Raw genomic sequence first — 22097 nt, forward strand, 5'->3', positions numbered from 1 at the left:
ACTATGCTGCCAAATTTGGGCTCAGACACACGATCAAGCCACTTAATATGTCACCACCACCGGTGGTCCCTGCCCATGGACCCTTTTTAAGCCAGCGGTACATCCTAGGTGCCTACTGGAGGATATGAAGGATGAAGAAGCAACCAATGTCATCCTCAGCTGTTGGCCAAAGGAGTCTAATGTATTTGTACTGAGCAGGGGGACCTTGAGGAGGTGGAGGAAAACACAGCCGAGGTTAGCTGGGGGGCTGGTGATTGTAGCAAAGCCAGCCTTCTCCCATGGGCGATGGCATTGGAGGCTTGGACACGGAGGTGGGCTGGAAGGGCTGTTTGGGGGCCAAACACCTGAAAACTCTGATTTCCAGGCCATTATTATAGGATGGCTTTGCTCAGCAGAGACCCTTAGAGGTCCCCAGTCCAATCTCCTGCTCAAACCACAGCGGGGCCATCTCAGACGTCAGCTCTGGTGGGATTTACCCCAGCTAACACTTTGCCCCTGCTCTTTTAAGGTGTTTTGGTGTATCGGTCACAGCAAGGGCTCCAGCAGACCCTGCATCCCCATCACCAGCCCAGCAGAGCCGAAGCTCCCCCTCACCACTGTCCTGTGCCCAAATTGTGCCCTGCTGCCTGGCAGGGACAGGCGTGAAGCCACCGTGCTGGCATTTCTCAGAGCAGGGTTAAAACCTGACTTTGCAAGGATGCTGTACAGAAAACCAGGCTTAAATGCCCTGGGGAGAGGGTGGGAGGGCTGTGGGGCTGCTCGCCGGTGGTGATGTTCCCCTCTGTGGTACCCACGGGTATGGCTCCGTGTTTTGGCAGGCGGGAGAACAAACTGCGGATCCAGAACGGCTGGTTGTGCCACCTCGCCCCGGAGATCATCCGCCAGCTCTCGCCAGACACCGAGGAGGACAAGCTGCCCTTCTCCAAGCACTCGGATGTCTTTGCACTGGGGTGAGACCTCGCGGCAGGGTGGGCAGGCAGGCTGCAGAGAACCGGCGTGGTTGTGTCGGGTGTGAGCTGCCCTGAGCAGCTGGGAGGGGGCGGAGACGCTGCTTGCCAAAACACCCATGGGACGCTGCCTGCGGGAATCCCCATCACTGGGCTCGGAGCACCTTCCCACTTCACGAAATTTAGAGTTAACCCTCCCCAAAATCACCAAATCCTCCTGTTTTGGCTATGGACCAGGGTGGCTCCGGGCAGTGGGATCCAGAGTGCCCTGGGGATGCCAGCCTGGTGTAATCTCTTCCCTGCATCTTCCCGGGGTGGGTACCGATGAGAAGGTGCTCTGGATGTCGGCTGGGGATGCAGAGGGTTGGGGACACAGGTCTGGGAGCCCCCAGACACCCCAATTCTCCCCACCAGCCAGCTGCAGAGGGGCTGGCAGTGGTGGCAAGCTGGGGCTACCGGGGGGAGGAGATGCCAGAAGGCCAAGAAGAGGAGAATTGATGAGTCTCCTTCAGCGAACCGGCTCATCGCTCCTGCCGTTTAGCTGAAAGCAAGCTTCCCTACGGCAGGAGCCCAAACACGCCCCGATAAAACCTTTCTAGAGTTGGACGTAGGGCTGGGGGTTTTATCCAGCGGATTAATTTTCTTGTGGATACCTTAAAGGCTGCAGGGATTAGCACGCGTGGGGCTGTTATCGGAGGCGGTATTTCCATCAAAACCGCAGTAATTACAGCTGAAAGGGTCAGGCTTTTTTTTTTCCCTCACCGAGGTATAACTTTAGCACAAAATTAAAGAAGTAATTAAGGGATTGTAGAGAACTGAGAGTCGGTTACTTAGACTTAGTTTTTTTCCCCTTTTTTTTGAGTGTGAGCTCTGCCCTTATGTAAAGCATGAGTTTCCTTAAAAGATTAAAAGATTTTCCCACATTTTTCCTCTTTCTTGTTTCTGCTGCCCTCCGCTGAGCCCAGGAGGCTCACAGATGATCTGGAGGGTTATTGCCATTGCCGCTTCCCTCTAGGGATTTGGGGATCAGCGACAGCAAGAGGAAAAGATCCTTTAAAGATCTTTAAAGACAGAAATGTTAAATTAAAGCATGTATGAGGGCGGCACAGAGCGGGAGGCTGAGGCTGGTGGCATGTGCTCTCTGAAGCCTGAGAGTTCGTGGCAATAATTAATATTAGATATGTGGTCTTCTTGTGCAAAGGGAGATGGAGCAGCCGACCACTCTCCATAGCACCATCCATACCCTGGGAAATGCAGCCCAAATATTTTGGACACATCTGAAAGAAGGAAGGTGAAAAATTAAGCCCCAAACTCCCAACTAGAAACTTGAATTTAACTGCATTGGATGCGTTCAGGCACCTTCAGAATCCCTGCCCCTGCCTGAGCACCTCGTCCTGTGCTGCTGGGACCTGCCCCTCTCCAGCCCCTCAATTCCTCTGTGTCCACAGCACCAATGGGCATCTCACGTTATTCAAATTTTTGGAGATTTACAGCCAAACTGTGCATATTTTTCCAAAATCAGGAATGCTGATTTTCAAACTCAGGAAGCCCCCGTATCTGAGAGTGATCTTTCATATATCAGACCCCCTCCACCAGATTTTTCCACCCTGATGCCATTTTAACCCCATTTCTTCCTGCTTTAACTGGCTGTGACAGCATCCATTGAAGGCAAAAGTAGGTCCAGGGAATTTGCCTTGGAAATCGGGGCTAGCACTGTGGGAGTTGGGGCTCATCCAGCCTCCGGGTGCCAGAAAATGAGGATGCAAAACTCCCAGGTGGTAGCGGGGGCGGAGGACCACGGGGGCGGCCACCAACCCAGCCAGAGACGCCCTTGTTTTGGGATATTCCCTTGGATTTGGGAGTCCTCACGGGAAGGAAGGCTTGGCTTAGAGATAAGAGCAGTGCAGTGGCAGATGGTCGGGGGTTTACGTGTGCCATCACCCGGTGAGGGTGCTGGGGATGGTTCACACCATGGCTTGGATGGCTTTTCGTGGCTTGGAGCGCTTTTTGCAGAGGAAAATGAAAAATTCGGAGTGAAAGCGAATGCTGGGGCTTGTCCTTTCCCCACACTCGTTGCCCCGCGCCGCTGGAGCAGATGGCAGGGTTAGAAACGCCAGCCCAGCAGCTGGACCATGTATTTACCTCCCGCATCATCTATTAAGCTGCTCTGCGGGCAGCGGGGCGAAGGGCTATTGCAGCCCGGCAGGAGATTCCCACTTGATGTAACAGGCTGACTGGCAGCTCTGCCCGTGCCTCTGCCCGTGCTTCCCATCAACCTCCATCCTCCTGCCCACAGGCCAGGTTCTTCCCTGGTGTAAACTGGGGGCTGCAGCAGGCTGGTAGCTTGCTCTCGGTCAAGCCGACAGCCTCAGTTTCTCCATATGGAAAATGGGAGCAGTGATATCTCTGTAATGAGCGCTGAGCATCTCTGGTGGTGTATCTAGGATGAAGCATCTCCTGGATGTCAGTGATTTTGGAGCAGGGAGAGATGGTGGATGTGGGTGCAATGGCTAGATGTATGCTCCAGGGATGCCTCCCATCTCCTCCCATCTCTAATCCCCGCTCTCTCCCAACAGCACGATCTGGTACGAGCTGCATGCACGGGAATGGCCCTTCAAGACGCAGCCGGCGGAGGCAATAATCTGGCAGGTGGGAAGAGGGATGAAGCCCAACCTCAGCCAGATTGGGATGGGCAAGGAGATCTCGGTAGGTGGTGCAGGGCAGGCGCTGGAGCCGCGTGTGTGTGTGCATGGAGTGGGATCGTGCCCCACTGGAGCGCACCCCAGGTGGAGGGTCCCTTTGAAAAACACTCTGTGCTGCCCAGGATCTGCCAACAAAAAAGTAAGGGGTCCCTCCTTCTCCAGCCAGTGAGGCTTGGTCCTGCTGCTGTGGCACAAATATCAGCTCAGCTTGCACGTCCCTTCTGCCCCAGCCCTTCACAAGGATATGGTGATGGAGACAGGGTTCTCATGAGATGGGTGCATCCCCTCAACTGCAGCCCTTTGCAAGGATGCGGTGATGGAGACGGGGTCCTCACAGGGTGGGTGCTGGGTGCGAGGGTTGTAGTGGGAGAGGGACTGGTTCTGTTCGCTCACACGCTTGCCCTGTGCAGGACATCCTCCTCTTCTGCTGGGCCTATGAGCAAGAGGAGAGACCCACCTTCACCAAGCTCATGGACATGCTGGAGAAACTGCCAAAGCGCAACCGTCGCCTTTCCCACCCTGGGCACTTCTGGAAGTCGGCGGAGTAAGTCCCTGCCCCTGTTTGTCCTTCCCTGTGCCAGCAGGCAGCTCTGCCTGCGCTCCCCAAGACCCCACTGTCACAACTGAACGGCTGGGACTGGCACTGGGGGAACACAGGGATGAGCTCTGGGTGCCTTCAATGCCACCTGGGTGGGCAAGGGTGGGTAGGAAGGGCGGTCACAGAGTGCTGTGCCCCTGCCAGCTGTCACTGCGATGCTGGCTGTCTTCACTGGGGTAAAAAAGCCTGTGAAAGTAGGTGGAGATGATCAGGAGGAGCCTGGCGATGTGCTCCATGAATGCCGGGAGGAAGAAGCAGGGTAGGTCCAGGGGCAGGCTGGAGCCAGGACCTTGGGGACGTCTCCTTTGGGGACGTTGGCCAAGGCTCCTGTGCCTGCCCGTGCAGCATGCTCAGAGCAGTTTTGCCTCCCGGGAAGGTGTTTTTTCCTTCTTTTGCCCAGACTAATTGATGCGGGGGGGATGACCTGCCCAGGGTCCCTCCCCAGACCTGCAGTCTGTGTCAGCTGTCGCAGCTTCCAGCGGTGGGAGAAGGGGAAGGTCTCTTTTTCTCTTGCAGACAGCGCGTGGCCAAGTCCTGCTCCATTTCATTGCTTTGGCTTAGTCACATCTCTCTGCTTCAGCAAAGGCAGCGTAAATGGGTCCCCAGCCAGGGTTTCAGGATCTGGCCTGTTGGTAACAGCAGGAAAAATGCAGAAGAATCACTTAGAAACTCATTTTCTTCCCTGGAATTCATCATATTATGACAAATAGGACCAAAAGCCTAACCCATGTGGAGGTTGCATGCACAGGGGGGGATTTTTCCTTCCCTAGGCACGCATCCCTGGCCCGTGGAGGCTGGAAATGGGCATGGTGGGAGGGGAGGGAAAGGTGAGATAAGGGAGAGAAGTGAGGATATTTTGGACTGCTTCAAGCATCCCCCTTGGACCCCACTGAGGGTTGGAGATGCCGATTTCTCCTCCCGCATCTGACAACAAACCTCCTCGCTTCTGTATCTCTGTGGCAAGTGCGGGCGCCCCCAAGGTTACGGGCACAGCAAAAACTGCCGGAGTGTCCCCTGTGCCACCTCCCATCCCCGTGTGCTCGGGGCTGACGAGGAGCTCCTGGGAACAGCACAAAGCCAGCGGTCAGATGGCCCCTAAATCACCCGGAACGTAAGCTGCTAATCAGGAGGGAAGTTAATTACCAACCCGTGCTCCGAGCAGGCACCAGGGTGGCTCCGGCAGCCGGGCAAGGAAAGCTGAAGGTTGATGAACCCCAAAGCAGCAGGCTGTGTGATTGCTCACTTGGGTTTGGGAAGGTTTTTGCCATCACGGAGCCACGCTCTGCCTGCCACTGGCTTTGGCTGCCCGGCAGCTTCCCCTTAATTACCTGCCCCCTCTTTCGCTAAGTGTGAGGGGACGGACGATGCTTCAGCTCAGTGCTGGCTTTTCATCCGAGCTGCCTCTTTCCTTAGGGACTCTGCTCCGGCCGCTCTTCCCGTGTTAGATCCCAGCTTCCCCATGGGGTAAAATACCCCTCGGGGGTCCTGCTGCTGGGAGAGTTTGCGTGTATGTGGCTGGGGTGAGGTGTGTGGTACCCCACAAGCCCTCTCCCATCTAGACGATACTAAACCTGAGAGCTGCCTGCACCAGAAAAACCCAAACCAGGCTGGTGCACGGCTTTGTCTGGGGGCAGCCCCGTGGCAAAGCCATTTGGGGAGGCTTTTTACAACGTGCTGCCCTGCAAAAACCCACGGTGCCACGGAACAAAGCGCCCGGTGCTGACTCTGCCATGTTGTGTCCCTTCCAGGCTGTGACGGGAGGAGTTAAGGGACGGTGCCTTCCTCCCCCTGCAGTTCTCCTCTTCCTCTCCGCTTCCCACCCTGTGCTACAGAGGAGCAGCGGGGCACCATGGGCAGACAGCGGGATGGGAATGAGCCTCTTCCTCCGCAGCGTTTCACCCTATGAAGCCTCTCTGCAAGGGCTGGAGGAACCGAGCCGGCGGCTGAGCCCCGGGAACACCCGGCTGCGGTGGGATGGGGACGGCAAGCGGCTCTCTGTGCACGTGGGGTCGGGTCTCGGGCTGGTTCCCCTCCGAGCAGGGGCAACCCATGAGGCAGACGGCTTCAATTTAACCCCAGGGCTCCTCTGATCCCAATCAGCATGGTCAGTGCTCATAATGCTGGGTTGGGGAGGGGTTGCTTCTTGGTTCTTGGTGGGTTTATTTAATTTCCTTTATTTTATTTATTATTTTTTTTTAAATGGAAAAAAAAGAAGGAAATGTTGCTGATTCATGAGTTTAGCGCTGGAACCTGCCGCGGCCAGGGAGTGCCGCCGCTATTAGCTGCCCCCCGTGGGGAAATGCATCTGCAGAGCCGGAGCTGGAGGAGTCCCGCTCCCCCGCGCCTCGGCAGCCCCTTCATGGGCAGCGGTGACCTTTCACAAGTGGCCTCTCTACCTCCCGGCCATGCCCACTTACGTTTCCCCCCTGGGGTCTCCGTCTCGGCAGGGCACATCTCTACATTCCTGTTAATTTAGCTGTTTGCCCCGGTGTGTATCTAATCAGCGAGCCTTTCCCTCTCGCCCTCCCCGGCGCTTCTTTGCTCTTGGCTTTGATCTTTGCTCCCAAAGGTGCTGCCGAAGCTCCGGGTTTGGGGATGCTCTGGGACTGGGCAGAGCGGAGCGGCTGGGTTTGGGGTCCTTCCCCTCTCCCGTTGCCTTCCCTGGGCCCAGTGCCGGAGCTGGGGATGCAGACAGGCTCTGGTTGTACAGAGCATCTCCCTTCCCAGCCCCAGCACAGGAGCCGTGGGCATCTCGGCTGAACAAACAGCCATGCCCAGGACCGGTTTTCCTTGCATATTCATCTTCCATCAGCCAAATCCCAGACCTCACGGAAGACATGCTCTTTGGGCAGCGTCTCAGAGCCGGTGTTGCCATCTGAATACTGTGTGCTGGTATTTCCCTCTCCCCATCAGCTGGGATGGGCCCTCGAGCCCATTAGATGAGCTGTCAAGTGACAGATGATAGCAAATTGCGTTTTCAGGGCCTTATTGAGCGTAATTGCTTGACAGGAACCATCCTGAATAATTCAATCGTAGTCTAAGTTAGCTTTAATTTGGAGACATGACGAGGCTCTGCAAACTAACTAGCCCTGGTTTGTTTGCTGCTCCTCTAACTCCCCTGTGCCGGCATTTGAACCACTTTAGCATAAGTAAATGAAGATTAGAAACCTAATTGCAGCTAGGAAGAGATGTTACTTTAATCATGGGCATCCGTATGAAGGTGATTTTATTTCTTAAAATTTGCACACGTGCATATGTATAAAATCTGAGGTGGGCAGGAGCAGGGGGAGTGAATCTGGCCTCCAAGCGTGCTGGCAGGGGGTTGGTCTGGATGAGTCTCCTGCTGATGCTTTTGGGGCATTTGCTGTGCCATGCGGTCGCATCTTGCTCTCAGATGTTTTGCACGAAGTGGGGATGAGGCAGGATCACCTGCTTCTGCCTTTGACGCTGAGGCCAAGTGGGAGGAGCAGGCGACGGCAGGATGAGCCCTCGTTTGTGCTAATTGCCCCCTGCGCCAGGCAGCACGGGTGGTTTGTGGTCCCTGGGTGTGATGCTACAGAGCTCAGCGTAGGTGGCTGAGCATCACCTCATCCCGGTGATGAAGAAGGATGTTCCATGGCTGTTTGCCCTCTGCCTCTTCCACATTCCACCTCTTCCATCGCTAACACCCCCCCCATCTTCTTCATCCTAATGCAGGAGTGATGTCCTCTGCCACCCATCCTCCTCATCCCAACCCTTCCCTGCCGTCTCATGCCCTCTCCATCCTCTGCGTGTGTGCGCACGTGTGCCATAAATGTTGCACTAAGCCTCAGAGTCTCTCTGAGTTTTCACCAATGCCTTCTCCTGCAGTGGTGCCGCCAGGGTCTGTGGAAGGGAGCACGCTCCCGTTGCCGGAGATCTCGGCTGCTGGGGGGGCGTGGGGAGGTCTCACCATGAAATCACTGGTCCCAAAACCACATTCAGATGGAGCGATGGCTGTAGAAATGTTGTCTCCTTCTCACTTGGTGGTTTTAGTTTCTAAGCGGGTGTGAACTTCCTAGGTGAGCAGTAGCAAGTGGAACGTGTTGGAAGGATGAAGGAGGTGATACCATGGGTGATGCTCAGCACAGGGGCTGGCAAAATGCTGTAGCTTGCTAGACGTTGTGCAGATTCATGGTAGAAAGTACAACGTCCGTCTTGAAAGACTTGCTGTGGGTTTGCTCTCTGTGCCCCAAGCCCACTACTTGCCTGGAAAGTCTCACCTTGACATGTCCCTCCTACGGGGTCTCACCAGCCCTTGGCAGATGCCTGCTCTATTTTATCAGCCGAGACTCAAGGAAACGAGTGAACTGATGAGCATGTTGGTTTGGTTGCCCCACAGCATCAAGTCCTCACCAGGAACATAGGGCTCTCTGCAGCGGCCTCCGCCAAACATTTCTCCCCTGGGTTTTGGGCACCTGAAAGGAGCAAAGTGCTCCAATAGCCAACAAATCTTGCCAACTCTTCCCTCATCTCCCGCCTTTCTCTCGCCCCCTTCCCTCACTGTAACGTCTCAGCCGGGCCATGAGCAGAGCCATTGCACAATAGTATCGATGGAAAAATAGCTGCCCTGTATTTATCATAAATTAGCTCAGAAGAGCAGCTCCTTCCCTTCCATTCAGCGCAGCAACGGTTGTTTATGCAGCCGTGTTATTTGCATCATGCCTTCTTATTTTCGAAAGTCTTAATTATTAAAAAAAACCAAACCAACAAATCTTACTCTTTTTTTTGTTGTTGTTCTTTGTTTTTTGACTCTGGCTTTGTGAGGGTTTTTTTTTCCCCCGGTTTAAAAATATCCAGCCCTTCAGCAGGGAGAGAATGTAGGAGAAGCTCTCCACAATGCCCTCTAATAGGAGATCCGAAGGAGCGAGAAGGTCCATCCGGTGGCTCAGTTTAGCTGCGTGAGCCAGAGGAGAGACAGGGGTTATTTCCAGATGCGCCAGGCGAAAGCGGAGCCAATTTTAGCACGTTGGTGGTTTGAGCAGCAGCTTGAGACGTCGGGAACCATCCCCAACCCCAGGGTACGTCCCCGGGCTCTTGCAGCGCAGCAGTCCCAGCAACACTCTCCTGGCCTTGCTCCTCCAGCTTTCAGCTGCTTCATCCTTTCAGTCACGCTCCGAGGCTCTTCCCCGAGCTTCCCAGCCCCTGAGCTTGCTGCTGTCTGAGTTTTTTCCCAGCGTTTCAGTGCTCATGGGGAACACCGTGTTTGGGGCTGGGTAGTGAAGCCGCTACCAGTGATGGAAGCGGTGGTGCTGCATGGCCCTGAAGCGCTATGTCCTCCTTTGGCTGCTAAATTATAGCCCCTGGTCCTGCTGCTTCTACTACCCGCCTTTCCTCCCAAATTACCCAAATCCTCGCTGAGCCGTGACTGGGTGGCTCCTGGGGATGCTGAGCTCAGAGTCCAGCCCCGATGACTTTTACCCAGTACTTGACCACGGCAGGAGCCGAGATGAGTAAGATTTAAGGCAGACGGGAGGCAGAAATGAATGTCTTGGAGGCGGAGGAGCTGCTCAGTCTTTGCTAGATGCTGTGGAAGAGTTGGTGGAAGGCTTGGTCTCTTTGGCCGCGCTAAAGAGAAGGGTGATGTGTTGGTGGTGCCTCGAGATGCTGTCTGCACCCCCCAAGTGCCGCGGGGAGCCCCGGGTCGAGCCCACTAGCAGCCAGCGCTCTGCTGGGCGCCTTCACTTTCCTTCCTCCTTTCTTCGCCATTTATCTATTTTAATTTATTTCTATTTTTTATTTTTATTATTATTATTTTTTTTTTGCAAATAGTGATTCTTCGGGAAGCTTGGTCAGCTGCAAAAGCCTTCTTTAATTTCCAGTCTCTGTAAAGTACGCTGTTACATTTTCTTGTACATAAAGTATATATAAATATATATACATATCTCTATATGTATGTATATAGATATATACATATATAATGAGCTCTAAATCCTGTACAGTTTCAAACTGAACTCGGTGGCCTGCTTTGTTTTCTCTGTGTTAGTTCTGACCGTTGCAGAATGAGCTGACTTTCATTTCCCTTTTCCTCCTGCCCTTTTCTTTTTATAAATATATACATAAATATATATATATATATTTTGTTGTCGTTGTTGCAAAACTCTCGTCACTGGAAAAGAACAGTTGATTCTGGTGCAAAAAAAATATCACCCACAAACCAACAAAAAAAATTGCTGAGAAAGGCACGATGGATCTCCCCGATGTAAATTTGTACAGTAACATTTATAACGTTTTCTACACTTGAAGAAAGTATTTATAATTTCAGCTGTCTGACTGAGTGCGAATCTCTGTGACCTGCAGAAATGGATAGCCATTTGTTCCCGTGGTTTCTCGTGCAGTGTTTGGTGAGGTGACAGTGTATGAATTATTTATGCCAATAAAAAAAAAAACAAAAAAACCACCTTTGAAAACCATTGCACCCCTGTGCTACTCCGCGTCCCAGCGCCACTGCCCGCTCCCTGCCTTCTCCTTGCTCCGCAGCGGCATCGCATCCCGGTCACGGGGTGAGAGTATTTGTCCGTGGTGGGGTCTGGACCACTCTCCTCCATCAGACCCCCAGGAGCATCTCGGTGCCAAACTCTGGTCCGGGGATGCTCAGGGGGAAACCCGGTGCTGCCGGACCACCCCCTTCTCCTCTCTCCCACCGTGTCAGCTCACAACCTTTGGGGACGATAATTAATGGCGAACATTTGGATGGGAGCCGCAGGGAGATGCGGCAGCCGAAAACGTGGCAGTCGGGCAGATTATGGGGGCAGGCAGCAGATAAATCTCCACGCGGCTCTGCTCGGTGGAGGGGCTGGGGCCAGGGTGGGGTGTATGCTGGGGGGGGGGGGGGATGCTTCTCCCCAACCAGACCCCCGTGGGGACGGCTGAGCCCGGTGATGAAGCGCTGGAGGCTCTTCACATCTGCTGCTTTATTTGCTTGCTTCTCCCATGCTGTTTTACTGGGGGGGGGCCGCCATAAATCTGTAAAACAGCCCGTTGGAAAGCAGCGGCGGCGTTCGCTTGCGGGGCTGGCGCAGGCGGTACCCGATGGTGGGAGATGGAGAAGAAAGTTGTGGAGGGCTCGTGTTGCTTCCCCCCCACCCCCTTCCCCCCTCGCTATCACCTGAGTGCTTGAAAGGTAAAATAATGATGGCTCACCATTAATAAACCATGAACGCTCAACGCTTCTCCTGTCGAGGGCTTTTCATCTTTCAAAGCCTGCAGGAGCCGGTAGCCAATTAGACCAGGCGCATCCCAGGTGGGGAGCGGCGGTGGGGCCAGCCAGGGGGATTTTCCTGCGAAGGATGGAAGGGGGTTGCTGTGATTGGGCATGGATCTCCCAGAGGAGATAGAAACAGGGGATCTGGGGGTAAAGAACCACCACCCGATGCCCTCTCCATGCTGGGGACTTCGTCACCCTCCCCGGTTCCCTCGCAGGCTAAATGGGATGCTGGCTGCATCATGGTGTCACCATCTCTTGCATATATGCAATAAACAGGGGGTTACACCCTGCTGGTGGTTCCCCTGGTGTAAATCTGGAGGGCTCCCACCAGTCTGGAGAGTAACTGGTTGGCACTGGTGTGTAACTGGGCAGCCAGGGCCCTGGTGGTTCCAGGGACGGAGCCGCTAATTGAAACGCCGGCGGCAGCACCGAGCCCCTGCTGAGCCCGGCGCAGGGATACTGAGCTCACTCCTGGCTTGTGGCTAATGAGATGCCAGCACCAGGACGGGGATAAATGTGCAATCCATCCCCAAAACAGTCCTAACAATGGCGTTGGCGGATTAGAGGAGCTTCTGAATACATATCCGCATATTTACAGGCGCGCGCGCGTGTGTGTGTTTCAGAGAGCCACATGAATACGCACACGTGTCCGTAATCTCCTTCTTGCTGTTGATGAATCACGAACCATTAATACTTCACAAGCAAAGAACAAACGCAGGGAGTGAAAGAGGAGCTAAACCCCCAGGACGCCAGCTCTATACTTCCTACCGCCGCTCCCGGGCGAGCCCACGGCAATGCTGCAGGACCACGGGTCGGGGCTCAGGGTGGGCACCGTTCCCACGTGGGTGCTGGGTGCCGGCGGCATCGGCACAAGGTGGGGGGGTGCAGCCAGCCTGGCTGGAGCGAGAGGGTACCATCGTCAAAGGGGGCTGTTGGCTTTGGGCTAGCAACTCCTTTGGGGTCAGCTCTGTTGGTGGAGAATGGGGAGAGCAGAAGGCATCTGCGTTTTCACCAGGGAGGGTGGCTTCAGAGATGTCCCCATGTGTCCTGGGTGCTGTTTGGGTGACCTACGCTCCCACCGGACGCACAGAGGCTTACTATACACACGTATCTTCCTCGACTGCCCCCCAAATTAAGCATAGGCTGAAGCCTTTTATTGTTCTGAACTTAAAAAATCAGATACATGGGCACCAAGATGATGCACCTGGCTCTTAGACCTGGATGCCGGCCACAAGCCTCTGCCCACTGTGGGGACCGCGGACGTCTCCCGGTGCCGTGTCTGCTGCCAGCGGGTTTGAGTTCCCCTTTCCGCTTTGTATCAGCAGAAATGGGGAAAAAAAAGGCTGGCGAGGAGCCGAGCCCTAAACCCGGAGCGTGAGGACCGGCAGTGGCTCCCAGCCAGCACTCTCAGCCATCCCAGTCCAGCACTGGGGGGGTGTCAGGGAGGGTCGGGGCTACACAGGGTTTGCAGATCAGTGAAACCACAACGCTCGTGGTGCAGCCAGAGCCAGAATGGGGCTAGTGGGGGTCCGGCATCGCTGACCTGGACCTAGACTATCCTGCTGGTGCCGGTCCTCCCCAGGATGCCCACAGCCCCGGCATGGGCTGGCATTGTGGCAGTGCCCAACAATGGAGTATTGTTCGGCTGCTATAATTTATGTTTCCTCCCCAGGCTTGTCTGGGCTTTCTCAGGAGCCTCAATGAGCTCTCACTGCTGGAGCAGAGGGCTGGTCCCTTCTGGGGGTGCCAGGGATGGGCTGAGCCCCCCGCAACCACCCCAGCAGGGACTGGGGGGGGTCCTGCCTGGGTGATGCACGTGTGGACACGGGCTGGGGGATAAAGCACAGCTCCAGCCCTTCATTAGGGCTTGATTAGCTCATCAAGGGCTGTCCTGCCCCAGGAGCAGGACACGCTGGGACAGCCCGAGCTCGCTCCACCATGGATGTCCTGGAGAGCATCGTGGGGGCTGCGGGGAGCCCCGGGCAGGCGGCTGACGATGCACGGACTAATTGGCTGCTTTTTCGTGGCCACCCGCTCTTTAACAGGATTGTTGCTCTGAGCCAGAGCAGAGCTGATCCCGCTTTGCAGAAAGACCCGGCTGGTTAGCGGGATTAATGCCAGCCAGGGCATATAAGGGAGCTGCCCGGCTTCCCCGCTGTGTTTTGCCCTGGGGTTTCCATCCTCCTGGGCCCACTTACTGGGGAAGGGGCTGCCCTGGCCCCTGGCCAAGGTCCCCATGGTCCTGCTGTCCCATTGCTCAGCAGATTCCCTTTCCTCACCTCTATTTTTATGCTGCCCTCTGGGACAGAAATCTGACCCCCGGCCGTCTTGCCCTGTGCCTGGAGATATTACGTGAGCTCCCGCTTGGCTCCCAAAACAGGACCCTTTCTTCCCGGCAGCACTGGGAAGGAGAAGTCATTCCCAATTCCCAGATTTTTGCCCTAAACTTTGCACCTGCAGCCTTCTCCAAGGGTTAAAGAGCCACGCCGTGCCTTCAGCAGCACCAGGTAGAAAAACTGGCTGAAGGCTTTCCCGTGCCTCACAGCTATTTATTTATTCTGTGTTTTGTCGGGACAGGGTGGCTTTCTGTGTCCTGCGCAGCAAACCCTGGACCTGGGGGAGATCAGGGCACCTTCTCATGGTTGGGTGTGCTGCGAGGTCCCTGGGGTGTGGAGATGGGAATGCTGAAGGTCCCCTTGGAAAATAAACCTGCAGCTCAGGTTTTGTGCCTGGGAACTTGGAGGGCTGTGCTCACCCGGGTGGCATTTGGGTGGACGGCACTGAGAGAGCTGGAGGAGATGTCGTCCCACCAGGACGTGGGCTGACCTTGTTGGGCACGGCGGGGTGCCAGGCATCGCTGCGGGTCTCCGGAGGGGACAAGAAAGACCCTGTGCCCCCCATCCGACAGATAGCCATGGAGTAGGGATGCTCTGCAGTACCTGCAGGTTCCACATCCCTATTTCCAGCAGGTGGAAAGAAATGTCCCAGCAATCTGCCACCTGTACCGGGTGTGGATATCACCGCCAGTACCATGGGTGAGCCTTCGGTCTCTCCTCCCTTCTTTCTCCGCCAGCAGCCCCTGGGGGGAGAGCTCAGCTGGGTGCTGCTCCCCCCAGTTCCCTCCAGTCCCGCAGCAATGGGCAAGGCGGGGGCACCGTCCCGAGCTCACCCGGCTGCGGGCAGCCAGACCTGGGCAGAGCCTGCAAGCCCCCTGCCAGCCCATTGTGCCTGCGTGGGTTCATTTTCTGGGAAAACTGGGTTGCTGTGAGGGGGACCAGAAACAATTTTTTTTTCCCCTGAGCATGAAAGCAAACATTTCTGCCCACACCACCCACCGCACAGCCAGGGCAGAGGGCTAGCTGGGGCAGGGATCCCTCCATCTGCAGGGGAAATCCATGCAGAAAATTGGAAAATCATAAATACATATTTAGCTCAGGGGCTTTTGCAGCACTTGGTTTGCTGGCTGCTGAGGCCACAGGTGCTTGGGGATGCCCCAGGCTTGGGGACCTGCTGTCCCTCTGTGTCTGCTGGCACTGTCGAGCTGACATTGCACCAAGAGGCTTTCGCGACCTTGGACACTGCCCCGTGAGCTGGGGGATGCGGGAGGAGACGGTCACCCCCGAGCTTGTGGACACTGAGATTAGAGCGGTGCCACTGCGGCAGCCGAGCCCCGGGTTGGGTTTCACTCACTGGCAGCTATTTTCAGGCCTGCAAATCCGATGGGTGATAAAGCTCGCGACTGTGTGTGTGTGTGGTAAAGTTGTCCTTGGAGCAATGGGTCCTCCCTCAGCCCAGCCATGCTGCTTTCTTTTTTTTAGGATCGAAGTAATATACTCTTATTTTCAGCTGTTTGAACCATGCAACCCTTTTTCCAGCATCCTGGATGGGGATAGGTTCTTGCATAACCCTTGCACGGGAGATTTGCTGCTCAGATTAGCCCGTAGCATCCCTACCATGCAGTGATCGATCCCTGCTCCCTCCCCAGAGCCCCCCAAAAACCGACACGCTGGGCTGCTTCCGAGTTTGTTTTGCATTTACAGCAGTGCATCCATGCTGGTGGAGCGACTAATCCATGGCTCTGCCAGGTGGCATTGGCTCTGCAGCCTATGCATCGTGAATCCCGTTTGCATCCGCAGGGATGTGGGGAGGCTCTGGATCGCCACAGTGCTGGGAAGGGGAATGTTTCGGCAGCGGGAATCCCTTGCTCCATGGCTGGACAAACGCCCTCGGTGGTTTCCCCCAGGTCCTGCCCCTGGGCTTGGCTCAGAGCAAACCTGCCTCAGGTGCTGGGAGGAAAATGGATTGCCCCATTATCAGCGTTTGCTCCCACACCTTAAATACAACGCACCTGGCAGGAGAGGGACCCTTGGGTGCTGCTCACCCACAGTCTTCCCAGGGAACACCCATGGGACTGGTTTTCCCAAGGGAACAACACTACGGCCATCCCCAGACCCGGCGGTGAGCGAGACCTGGGTTGTGCTGGGGCTGGTGGGTCGAGACCCTGGTGCTGAGTCCATGTATGCTGGGACTGGCACAGGGGCTTGGGGAGATGCTGGATGGGGCCCTGCTGTGGGGACGTGTGCTGGGAGCTACGTGCTGGGGTGCCTGTTGTGCTTGGGGGGGGGGAGGGGGGGAATTTGGGGGCTGAGTGGCTGAGAAGGTCATGCTCACCTCCTAAAGGGGCAGATGAAAACTGTCACGGAGGCTCAAAACACTCCTGCCTGTGGAAATAAGGTGGGGAAGGCAAAAGGCTTGCCTTCAAATGCTGGGGAAGCTGATAAAATAGCAATTGTCCCAGCGGGAGCTGCTGCCTCTTCCTGGCCAGCTGCAGCCCCGGGGCATCCTTCCAGGGCTTCTTCCAGCACTGCTGAAGGTGTCCAAGCCCCTTCTCTAAATGCCTGTTGTTGATGACAAAAATGGCCCGTACATCAGTGCACAGCACCTTTTCCACCAGCCTCCTCCTTGTTTCTATGAAGGCAGTTAATGTATGGGGATGGATGCTGGGAATCCAGGGCTGGGAAGACACAACTGGGGATTTAAAGGCAGAAACATTGAAGTGCCTGGGTGCCTCTGCTGCGAGATGGCTGCTCAAAAGTCTTTCTTTTTGGTAAAAAAGTGGCCTCAGTGCAGAGCAGCGGGGACTGACTCTGGCTTTGGAAGAGGAAAATGCCGGCTGAAATTGCTCGCAACTCAATAAAATTGGGGTTTTGCAGGCAAACAGTGAGTGACTGGAGGACACACAGGACAGTGTTCCTACTCTCAAGAGCAGCATCCGAGTTGCCTTGGGATGGGAAGGGCTCGTGTGAAGTATAGCAAGGACCTGATCTATAGGTGTTGACAGCAATCAGGGCAGGATGTGACTTTTAGAAACCTTTTTTTATTTGACAAGGTTTGGGTTTCTTGGGGTTGAGCTGAGGCTTCTGGGTGAGAAAGCCATGTCTGTGCCAGTGCGATATGTGGGTCCAGCGCATCCCTACTTGCTTGGGGCTGAAGGGGTCTCGCTTGAGGTTGAAGTCTTTTAAATTTAAAGTAGTAAATTGCCTCTGCGCCAGCTGAGCTGGGGAAGTCAGGGGTTTTGCAGCAGCCGAACCTGATGCTGAGTTGAGGTGCAGCTCTGCCATCGCTGGTCAGATGCAGGACGGGGCGATTGGAGGGGACAGGAGACAACAGGGTCCCTGGTGATGATTTAATCTTGAAGCACTGGTTTAATTAATGCAGCAGCCTTTGGATGCATCCTAATTCTCTGGGCACACCTGACTTTGCAGCACACGGGGGGATGAAGTTGTGGTGAGGAACCTGCACGCGCCTTTCTGCTCTCCCTCACTTTATAGCTGAGAAAAATCAATGCAAAACCCTTCAAGATGCCTGGAAAGAACCCCTTATCTCCCCATCGAGCTGGGGAGGTGAAGTTCAAACAAAACCCCACCGCTGTGTCAAGGACTAGAGCTCCTTGCCTGCTATTCTGAGGGTAGGTTAAAAAAACCTCCTTCCTTATAGACATATATAATACCTTTGGTTTAAGGCAAAAAGAAAGAGCCTTGCTCACCCTGGCTGTGGTGTGCAAGCAAGCTTCTCCCTGGGTCTGTGACTTATTCTACGTTGGAAAAAGCATTTTGCAGAGGGGAAGGTCCTAATCCCCTGGGCGTGTGTCCCTGGGAAGCACGGGACAACCTGCTGCAGCCTGTTTCTGCAGCTTGTGAGGGTTTGCTGAGCTTTCTCCTTCTACTTTTTCCCATTAGCTGGCTGTTTGGAACTCAAATCTGAAGCTCTCTCTCATCCTTGCCCTCCTTCCCAACCCCACCAGTTGGTCCAAGGGACTGACAGACAGACCTGACCCTGCTAAATGCCTGAAAATTAGCTTAAACCCACAGCTCGTGTGATTAGGCAGGCGTAGAGCAACTTCCACCTGGGGAGGTTAAAAGTTATTGAATAACCAAAAGCCTCCGTCAGCCACCGGTCACTGCCAGGTGCCCTGTGGGTATTTTGGTCACCCAAACCCACAAGCCATTTTCCGCCCCCCCATCCCATCTCTGAAGAGCCCGAGGGGATGCCCTGGCTGAGATGATGGGCAGAGTGGGTCCTGGGAGAGCTGGATGGTGCTGGGCATGGCCTGGGGAGGGGACGAGGACGCTGCTGGGCCCCGGCGAAGGCGAATGCCACCGTGGGAAAGCCGGCTGGGGCCGCGCAGGCGGCTCGGCACCGCGCACGCAGCCCTCCCGCGGTTCCACCGTCCCCTCCGCCCGCTCCACCGCAAGCAAAAAGCCCTTTTTCCTCGCCGCCCAGCACCTCTCTCCCCCCGCCACCAGCTCCGGCCAGCCCCTCGCCTCTCGGACGGCTCCGGAGCGATGGAGTCGGTGTGTGCCTTTTGTTTGCTCTTTCTTTTGGGGCTGAAATCCTGTAAGTGGGGGGCCGGGGAAGGGGGGAGCGGGACCTCGGCCAAGCAGCATCTGTGGTGGGGGGGCGAGAGGGATGTGATGCCCGATGCCCGGCTCTCTCCGGGCATAAGGAAGGCTGGGGGTGGTGGGGGCACCTTGGGGGGTCTGGCTGTGGGGTGGCAGGGGGGAGGCTCTGCTTGGCCGAGGGGATGCGAATGTCTTTGGCTCCCACCGACCTGGGAGATTTCCAGGAGTGGGAGCACCCGGGTTTATTTGAAATGGGATTGTAGGGGTCTGTTCTCCCCCCCTCCACCTGCCCTGCTGGTCCTTTAGCCTGGGAATTGCAGGAGGATCGTGTCTTGTCTCCGACCTTCTGGGTGCTTCACTTGTTGCACCCCTTGGGCACGCGTTTGGCCTTTGCGTGGTGGGCTGGGGGCCAGCGGTGCCCTCGGCATCCCTTTGGCCAGAGCAGGAGGTCAGCAGCTCCCTCCTGGCTCGGCCGGTCGATGGGCTGGGGTCTGCAGGACTATTTTATGCACTGGAAGCCTTAAAAATCCCTCCCACGTGCATCTTGCTGCTCTTTTGAAGCTCTTTAGCTTCTACATGCCACGGGCTGGTGAGACACGCTCCATCTCGATTAACCACAGCAAATTTTCGGCGCGCGTTAGCACGGGTGAAACGATGTGGGGTGCGGAGGGGTGACCGTGGGGCCCGGGGAAGGGAAGAAGAAAACCAGCCGAAGGGAAGGGAAGGCACCTCCAGCCTGTGCAGCAGTTTCTGCGGGGAGGCGTGCGTTCCTTCCTCCAGCAAGGACCTCATCCTGCAAACTGCGTCGGCACGCAGCTGCTCCGGCTTCCTGGGAAGTCCTATTGATGCCAAAGCAATCCTGGGCGATGGGAGGGGGGGAGGAATGACTAAAGTTATCCGGGGCCGCGTGTGGCTGCAGATGCGGGGTCCTTAGTGTCCCCCCCACACACACTTTTTCAGGGAGGGGTTTAGAGCCCGTGATCAAAAGCTGGAGCTGCCGTCCATCTGCTTCTGACAACCTGAGCGCTCGCTGGCAGCTTCTGAATTCAGAGCGTTGAATTCCTCAATAATTAGAGGTTTTCTTGCAAAAAAAATCCATCTGGGCTTTTTCATTACGGAAATGAAAAGCCAAGGTGGGTGTGGGAGGGGGGCAGGTGGATTTTGAGCCTTAGCAACCCAAATCTTGAAATATTACATCAGCGCCGAAGAGGTGTAATTAAGTGGGAAACAAATGAGCCCAGCTAATCTGTTTTGCTTGTTTGAGCTTAGTGGAGTGCAGAAAACAAACAGAGGCTGAATGATGAATGAGACTTTTTTTTTACAGGGTTTTTCTTTCTCTGAGCCCCAAGGGGGGGTTGGGATGTGGGTCAGGAAACTCGGCCGCTCTCCCCTGCGGTTCGGAGGCCACCCGGCCGCGGCAGGCGAGGCTGCGTGCCGGCGCTCGCCGTTTGCCCGTTTCTTGCTTTAATTGGCTGCTTTGCCAAGCCAGCTCCCTTGGATGCCTTCCCGGAGGGATGGGGATGGATCTCCACGCTGCTGTTCCCCACGGCTTGAGCGGGGGGCCATCAAAGCCGCGGCCCCGCGGGTCGCCGTGCGAGTGCCCTTTAGCGTGGGCTCTGCCGTCGCATCCCTCCCGTGGCGGCAGCCCCAGGAGCATCCATCCGCGTGTCCTCGGGAGGATGAGCCCCTGCCCGAGGTTCTCTCTCTCGGCATCGGCGTTTCCACTGCTGTGGCTCAGAGAACCGACGCTGTTGGTGCATCTTTGGGTGGCAGAAGTAGGGAGGGCTGGGCAGTCCCCACATGGGGATCCCACAGCTGCATCCCATCCCTCCTCCTGCCTCCCCCAGCCTCGCCACCACCAGCCATCCCACGAGGGAGAGTGGGACGTGTCCCCGGCTGCGAAGCCACCCACACGGAGAAGAGTTTCGCAGCCCTTTAAACACCCCAAAGGGCTTCGGCAGCTTGGCCGGAGCAGATCGTGCCGCTGCTTCTCGCTGCCCGGCCGTGCCCCAGCTGCCTGCGAGTCCCCCCCTGCCTGCACCGAGCCTACTGGCACGGGCTCGTAGAGCTGCCGGCTGCTTTTGGCCGGCCGTGGCAGGGAGGAGGGCTGGCTGCGGTTTGTTTTCTCCATGCACTCGTGTGCTTTCAGGCTCCGGCAGTGGTATGAGGTGCCAGGAGCAGATGGCAGCCATCGACTGGGCTTTTTCTCAAATCCCCGTGGCTCCTGGCACCGCGCTGGGCAGCGGCTCCCAGTAACCCCCTCGCTTCCGTACCGCTCTCCAGAGAAAAAGCTAGGTTTTGGGGGGGGTTTCTTGCCTCTTCTTTGAGCTCATTGCATCTCAGCCCCCTCCCCGATCCGTTGAGGAGCTTCTCGCTGTAGTTTTTGGTGTGATGCTCAGTGCAGGGGGCCGGAGGGGACCTGGCGTGGAAGAGGTTTGTGTTACAGGCAGATGGGGCTGAGCTGCTCCCCATCAGCCGGTGTCAGCAAACACCCTGTTCCCTAATACCCTCCGGCCAAACCTTTCAAAGATGGTTTTAAAACCAGAGGAAATGAGCAATTTGCTTGGCCCTAGGGAGTGAAGGGTGCCACAGGGAGGAACGGGGGGCTTGGCTGGGTAGGAGCAGGTTGTACAGGATCCCGAAGGGGCTGGCCACCACTGTACTGGTCCTGATGTCCTCCCTGACCTTGGGTATGTGCCTTCCCGGGCTGTACCGTGACCCCAAAATATTCCACACCAGGGGGGATGCTCCCAGTGAACCCCAAAATATTGCACGGCAGAGGGGATGCTCCCAGTGCACCCAGTGGTGTCTGTCCTGGTCAGCATCCCCCCAAACCACCCTGGTGCTTCCTTTGCACCCGCGCTCTTGGTCCTGCACCTTTAGGCTGGTTTAAATCTCCTCGATGGGGTTGTGTCTCCAGCAGTCCCCCCTTTCCCCACCCCGGGAAGATGCTGAGCCCCCCCATGCCCACATCTGCCTCTCCCTCGTGTATCTCTGCCCCGACCTCCCCTCCCCCTTTCCTCACCCTCCCCTCCCAGCCACATCGCATCTCCTGCCCCCGGAGGGGCTGGGAAATTGGGAAACCGCCAAAATGAAACAAGTTTTCCTCTCCCCTCCCGAGTGACAATTTCAACCCTGCAGGAGCTTGGTGGCCACCAGCTGGTTCCTGCATCCAACGTGGACCCCAGCAACCCCCCCCAGAGGAGAACACCAGCCCCTGCCTCCCATCAAAACTAGCACAAGTGTTTGCCGTAGTATTAGCGTTATTATATTATTTTTTTTAATTTTATTGTTTCTCTGCGAGGAAAAAGCTGGTGCTATTTCTTCACAGGCATTGCAGTCGGCTGCCTTGTTTCAGCAGTGTTGTGGCTCTCTCCAAGTAATAAGAGCATCTCTGGAAGAGAAAATTGAGCAACTCGGTAGCAGGCGGTGTCTTCCTCACCCAGCAAGGCTGTTTATCCTCCTCGTTTTGTTTCAGATGAATAAATTTGCCAGACAGCAATGATATTAGCCTCGTCTCAAAGACCTTATCAATTTGCAGTTGTCTCTCCGATGCTGGTTTTTTATTGAACTGTCTGAGATGATTTCCAAAGAGAGGACTGCAATTTAAACTATTAAGTAATTTGGGAGAGCAATTAGTGTTAATCTGGAAACTCCCTGTGTTGCTCCCGAATAAATCAACCTCTCTGTGAGAGCCATGCTGAAAGAGCCTGGGCTGATTTA

General features: G+C 55.8%; 1 protein-coding gene across 3 annotated transcripts in view; it reads left to right on the top strand.

Annotated features, from left to right (window-relative positions):
• KSR2 (kinase suppressor of ras 2) overlaps positions 1-10002 on the top strand; it is an 87712-nt gene extending 77710 nt beyond the window's left edge. For 2 of the 3 annotated variants that reach the window (XM_049806807.1, XM_049806810.1), the window contains exons 17-20: positions 819-950; positions 3524-3653; positions 4060-4193; positions 5996-10002. In XM_049806807.1, coding sequence (XP_049662764.1) covers positions 819-950; positions 3524-3653; positions 4060-4193; positions 5996-6002 — 403 coding nt within the window. In that variant the 3' untranslated portion in view covers positions 6003-10002. Of the gene's footprint in view, positions 1-818; positions 951-3523; positions 3654-4059; positions 4198-5995 lie in introns of those variants that run through there. The other variant, XM_049806809.1, reaches the window with a different exon arrangement.
• The last annotated feature ends 12095 nt before the right edge of the window (positions 10003-22097 follow it).

The sequence above is a fragment of the Accipiter gentilis genome, chromosome 7 (assembly GCF_929443795.1).
Source record: "Accipiter gentilis chromosome 7, bAccGen1.1, whole genome shotgun sequence".
Lineage (NCBI taxonomy): Eukaryota > Metazoa > Chordata > Aves > Accipitriformes > Accipitridae > Astur > Astur gentilis.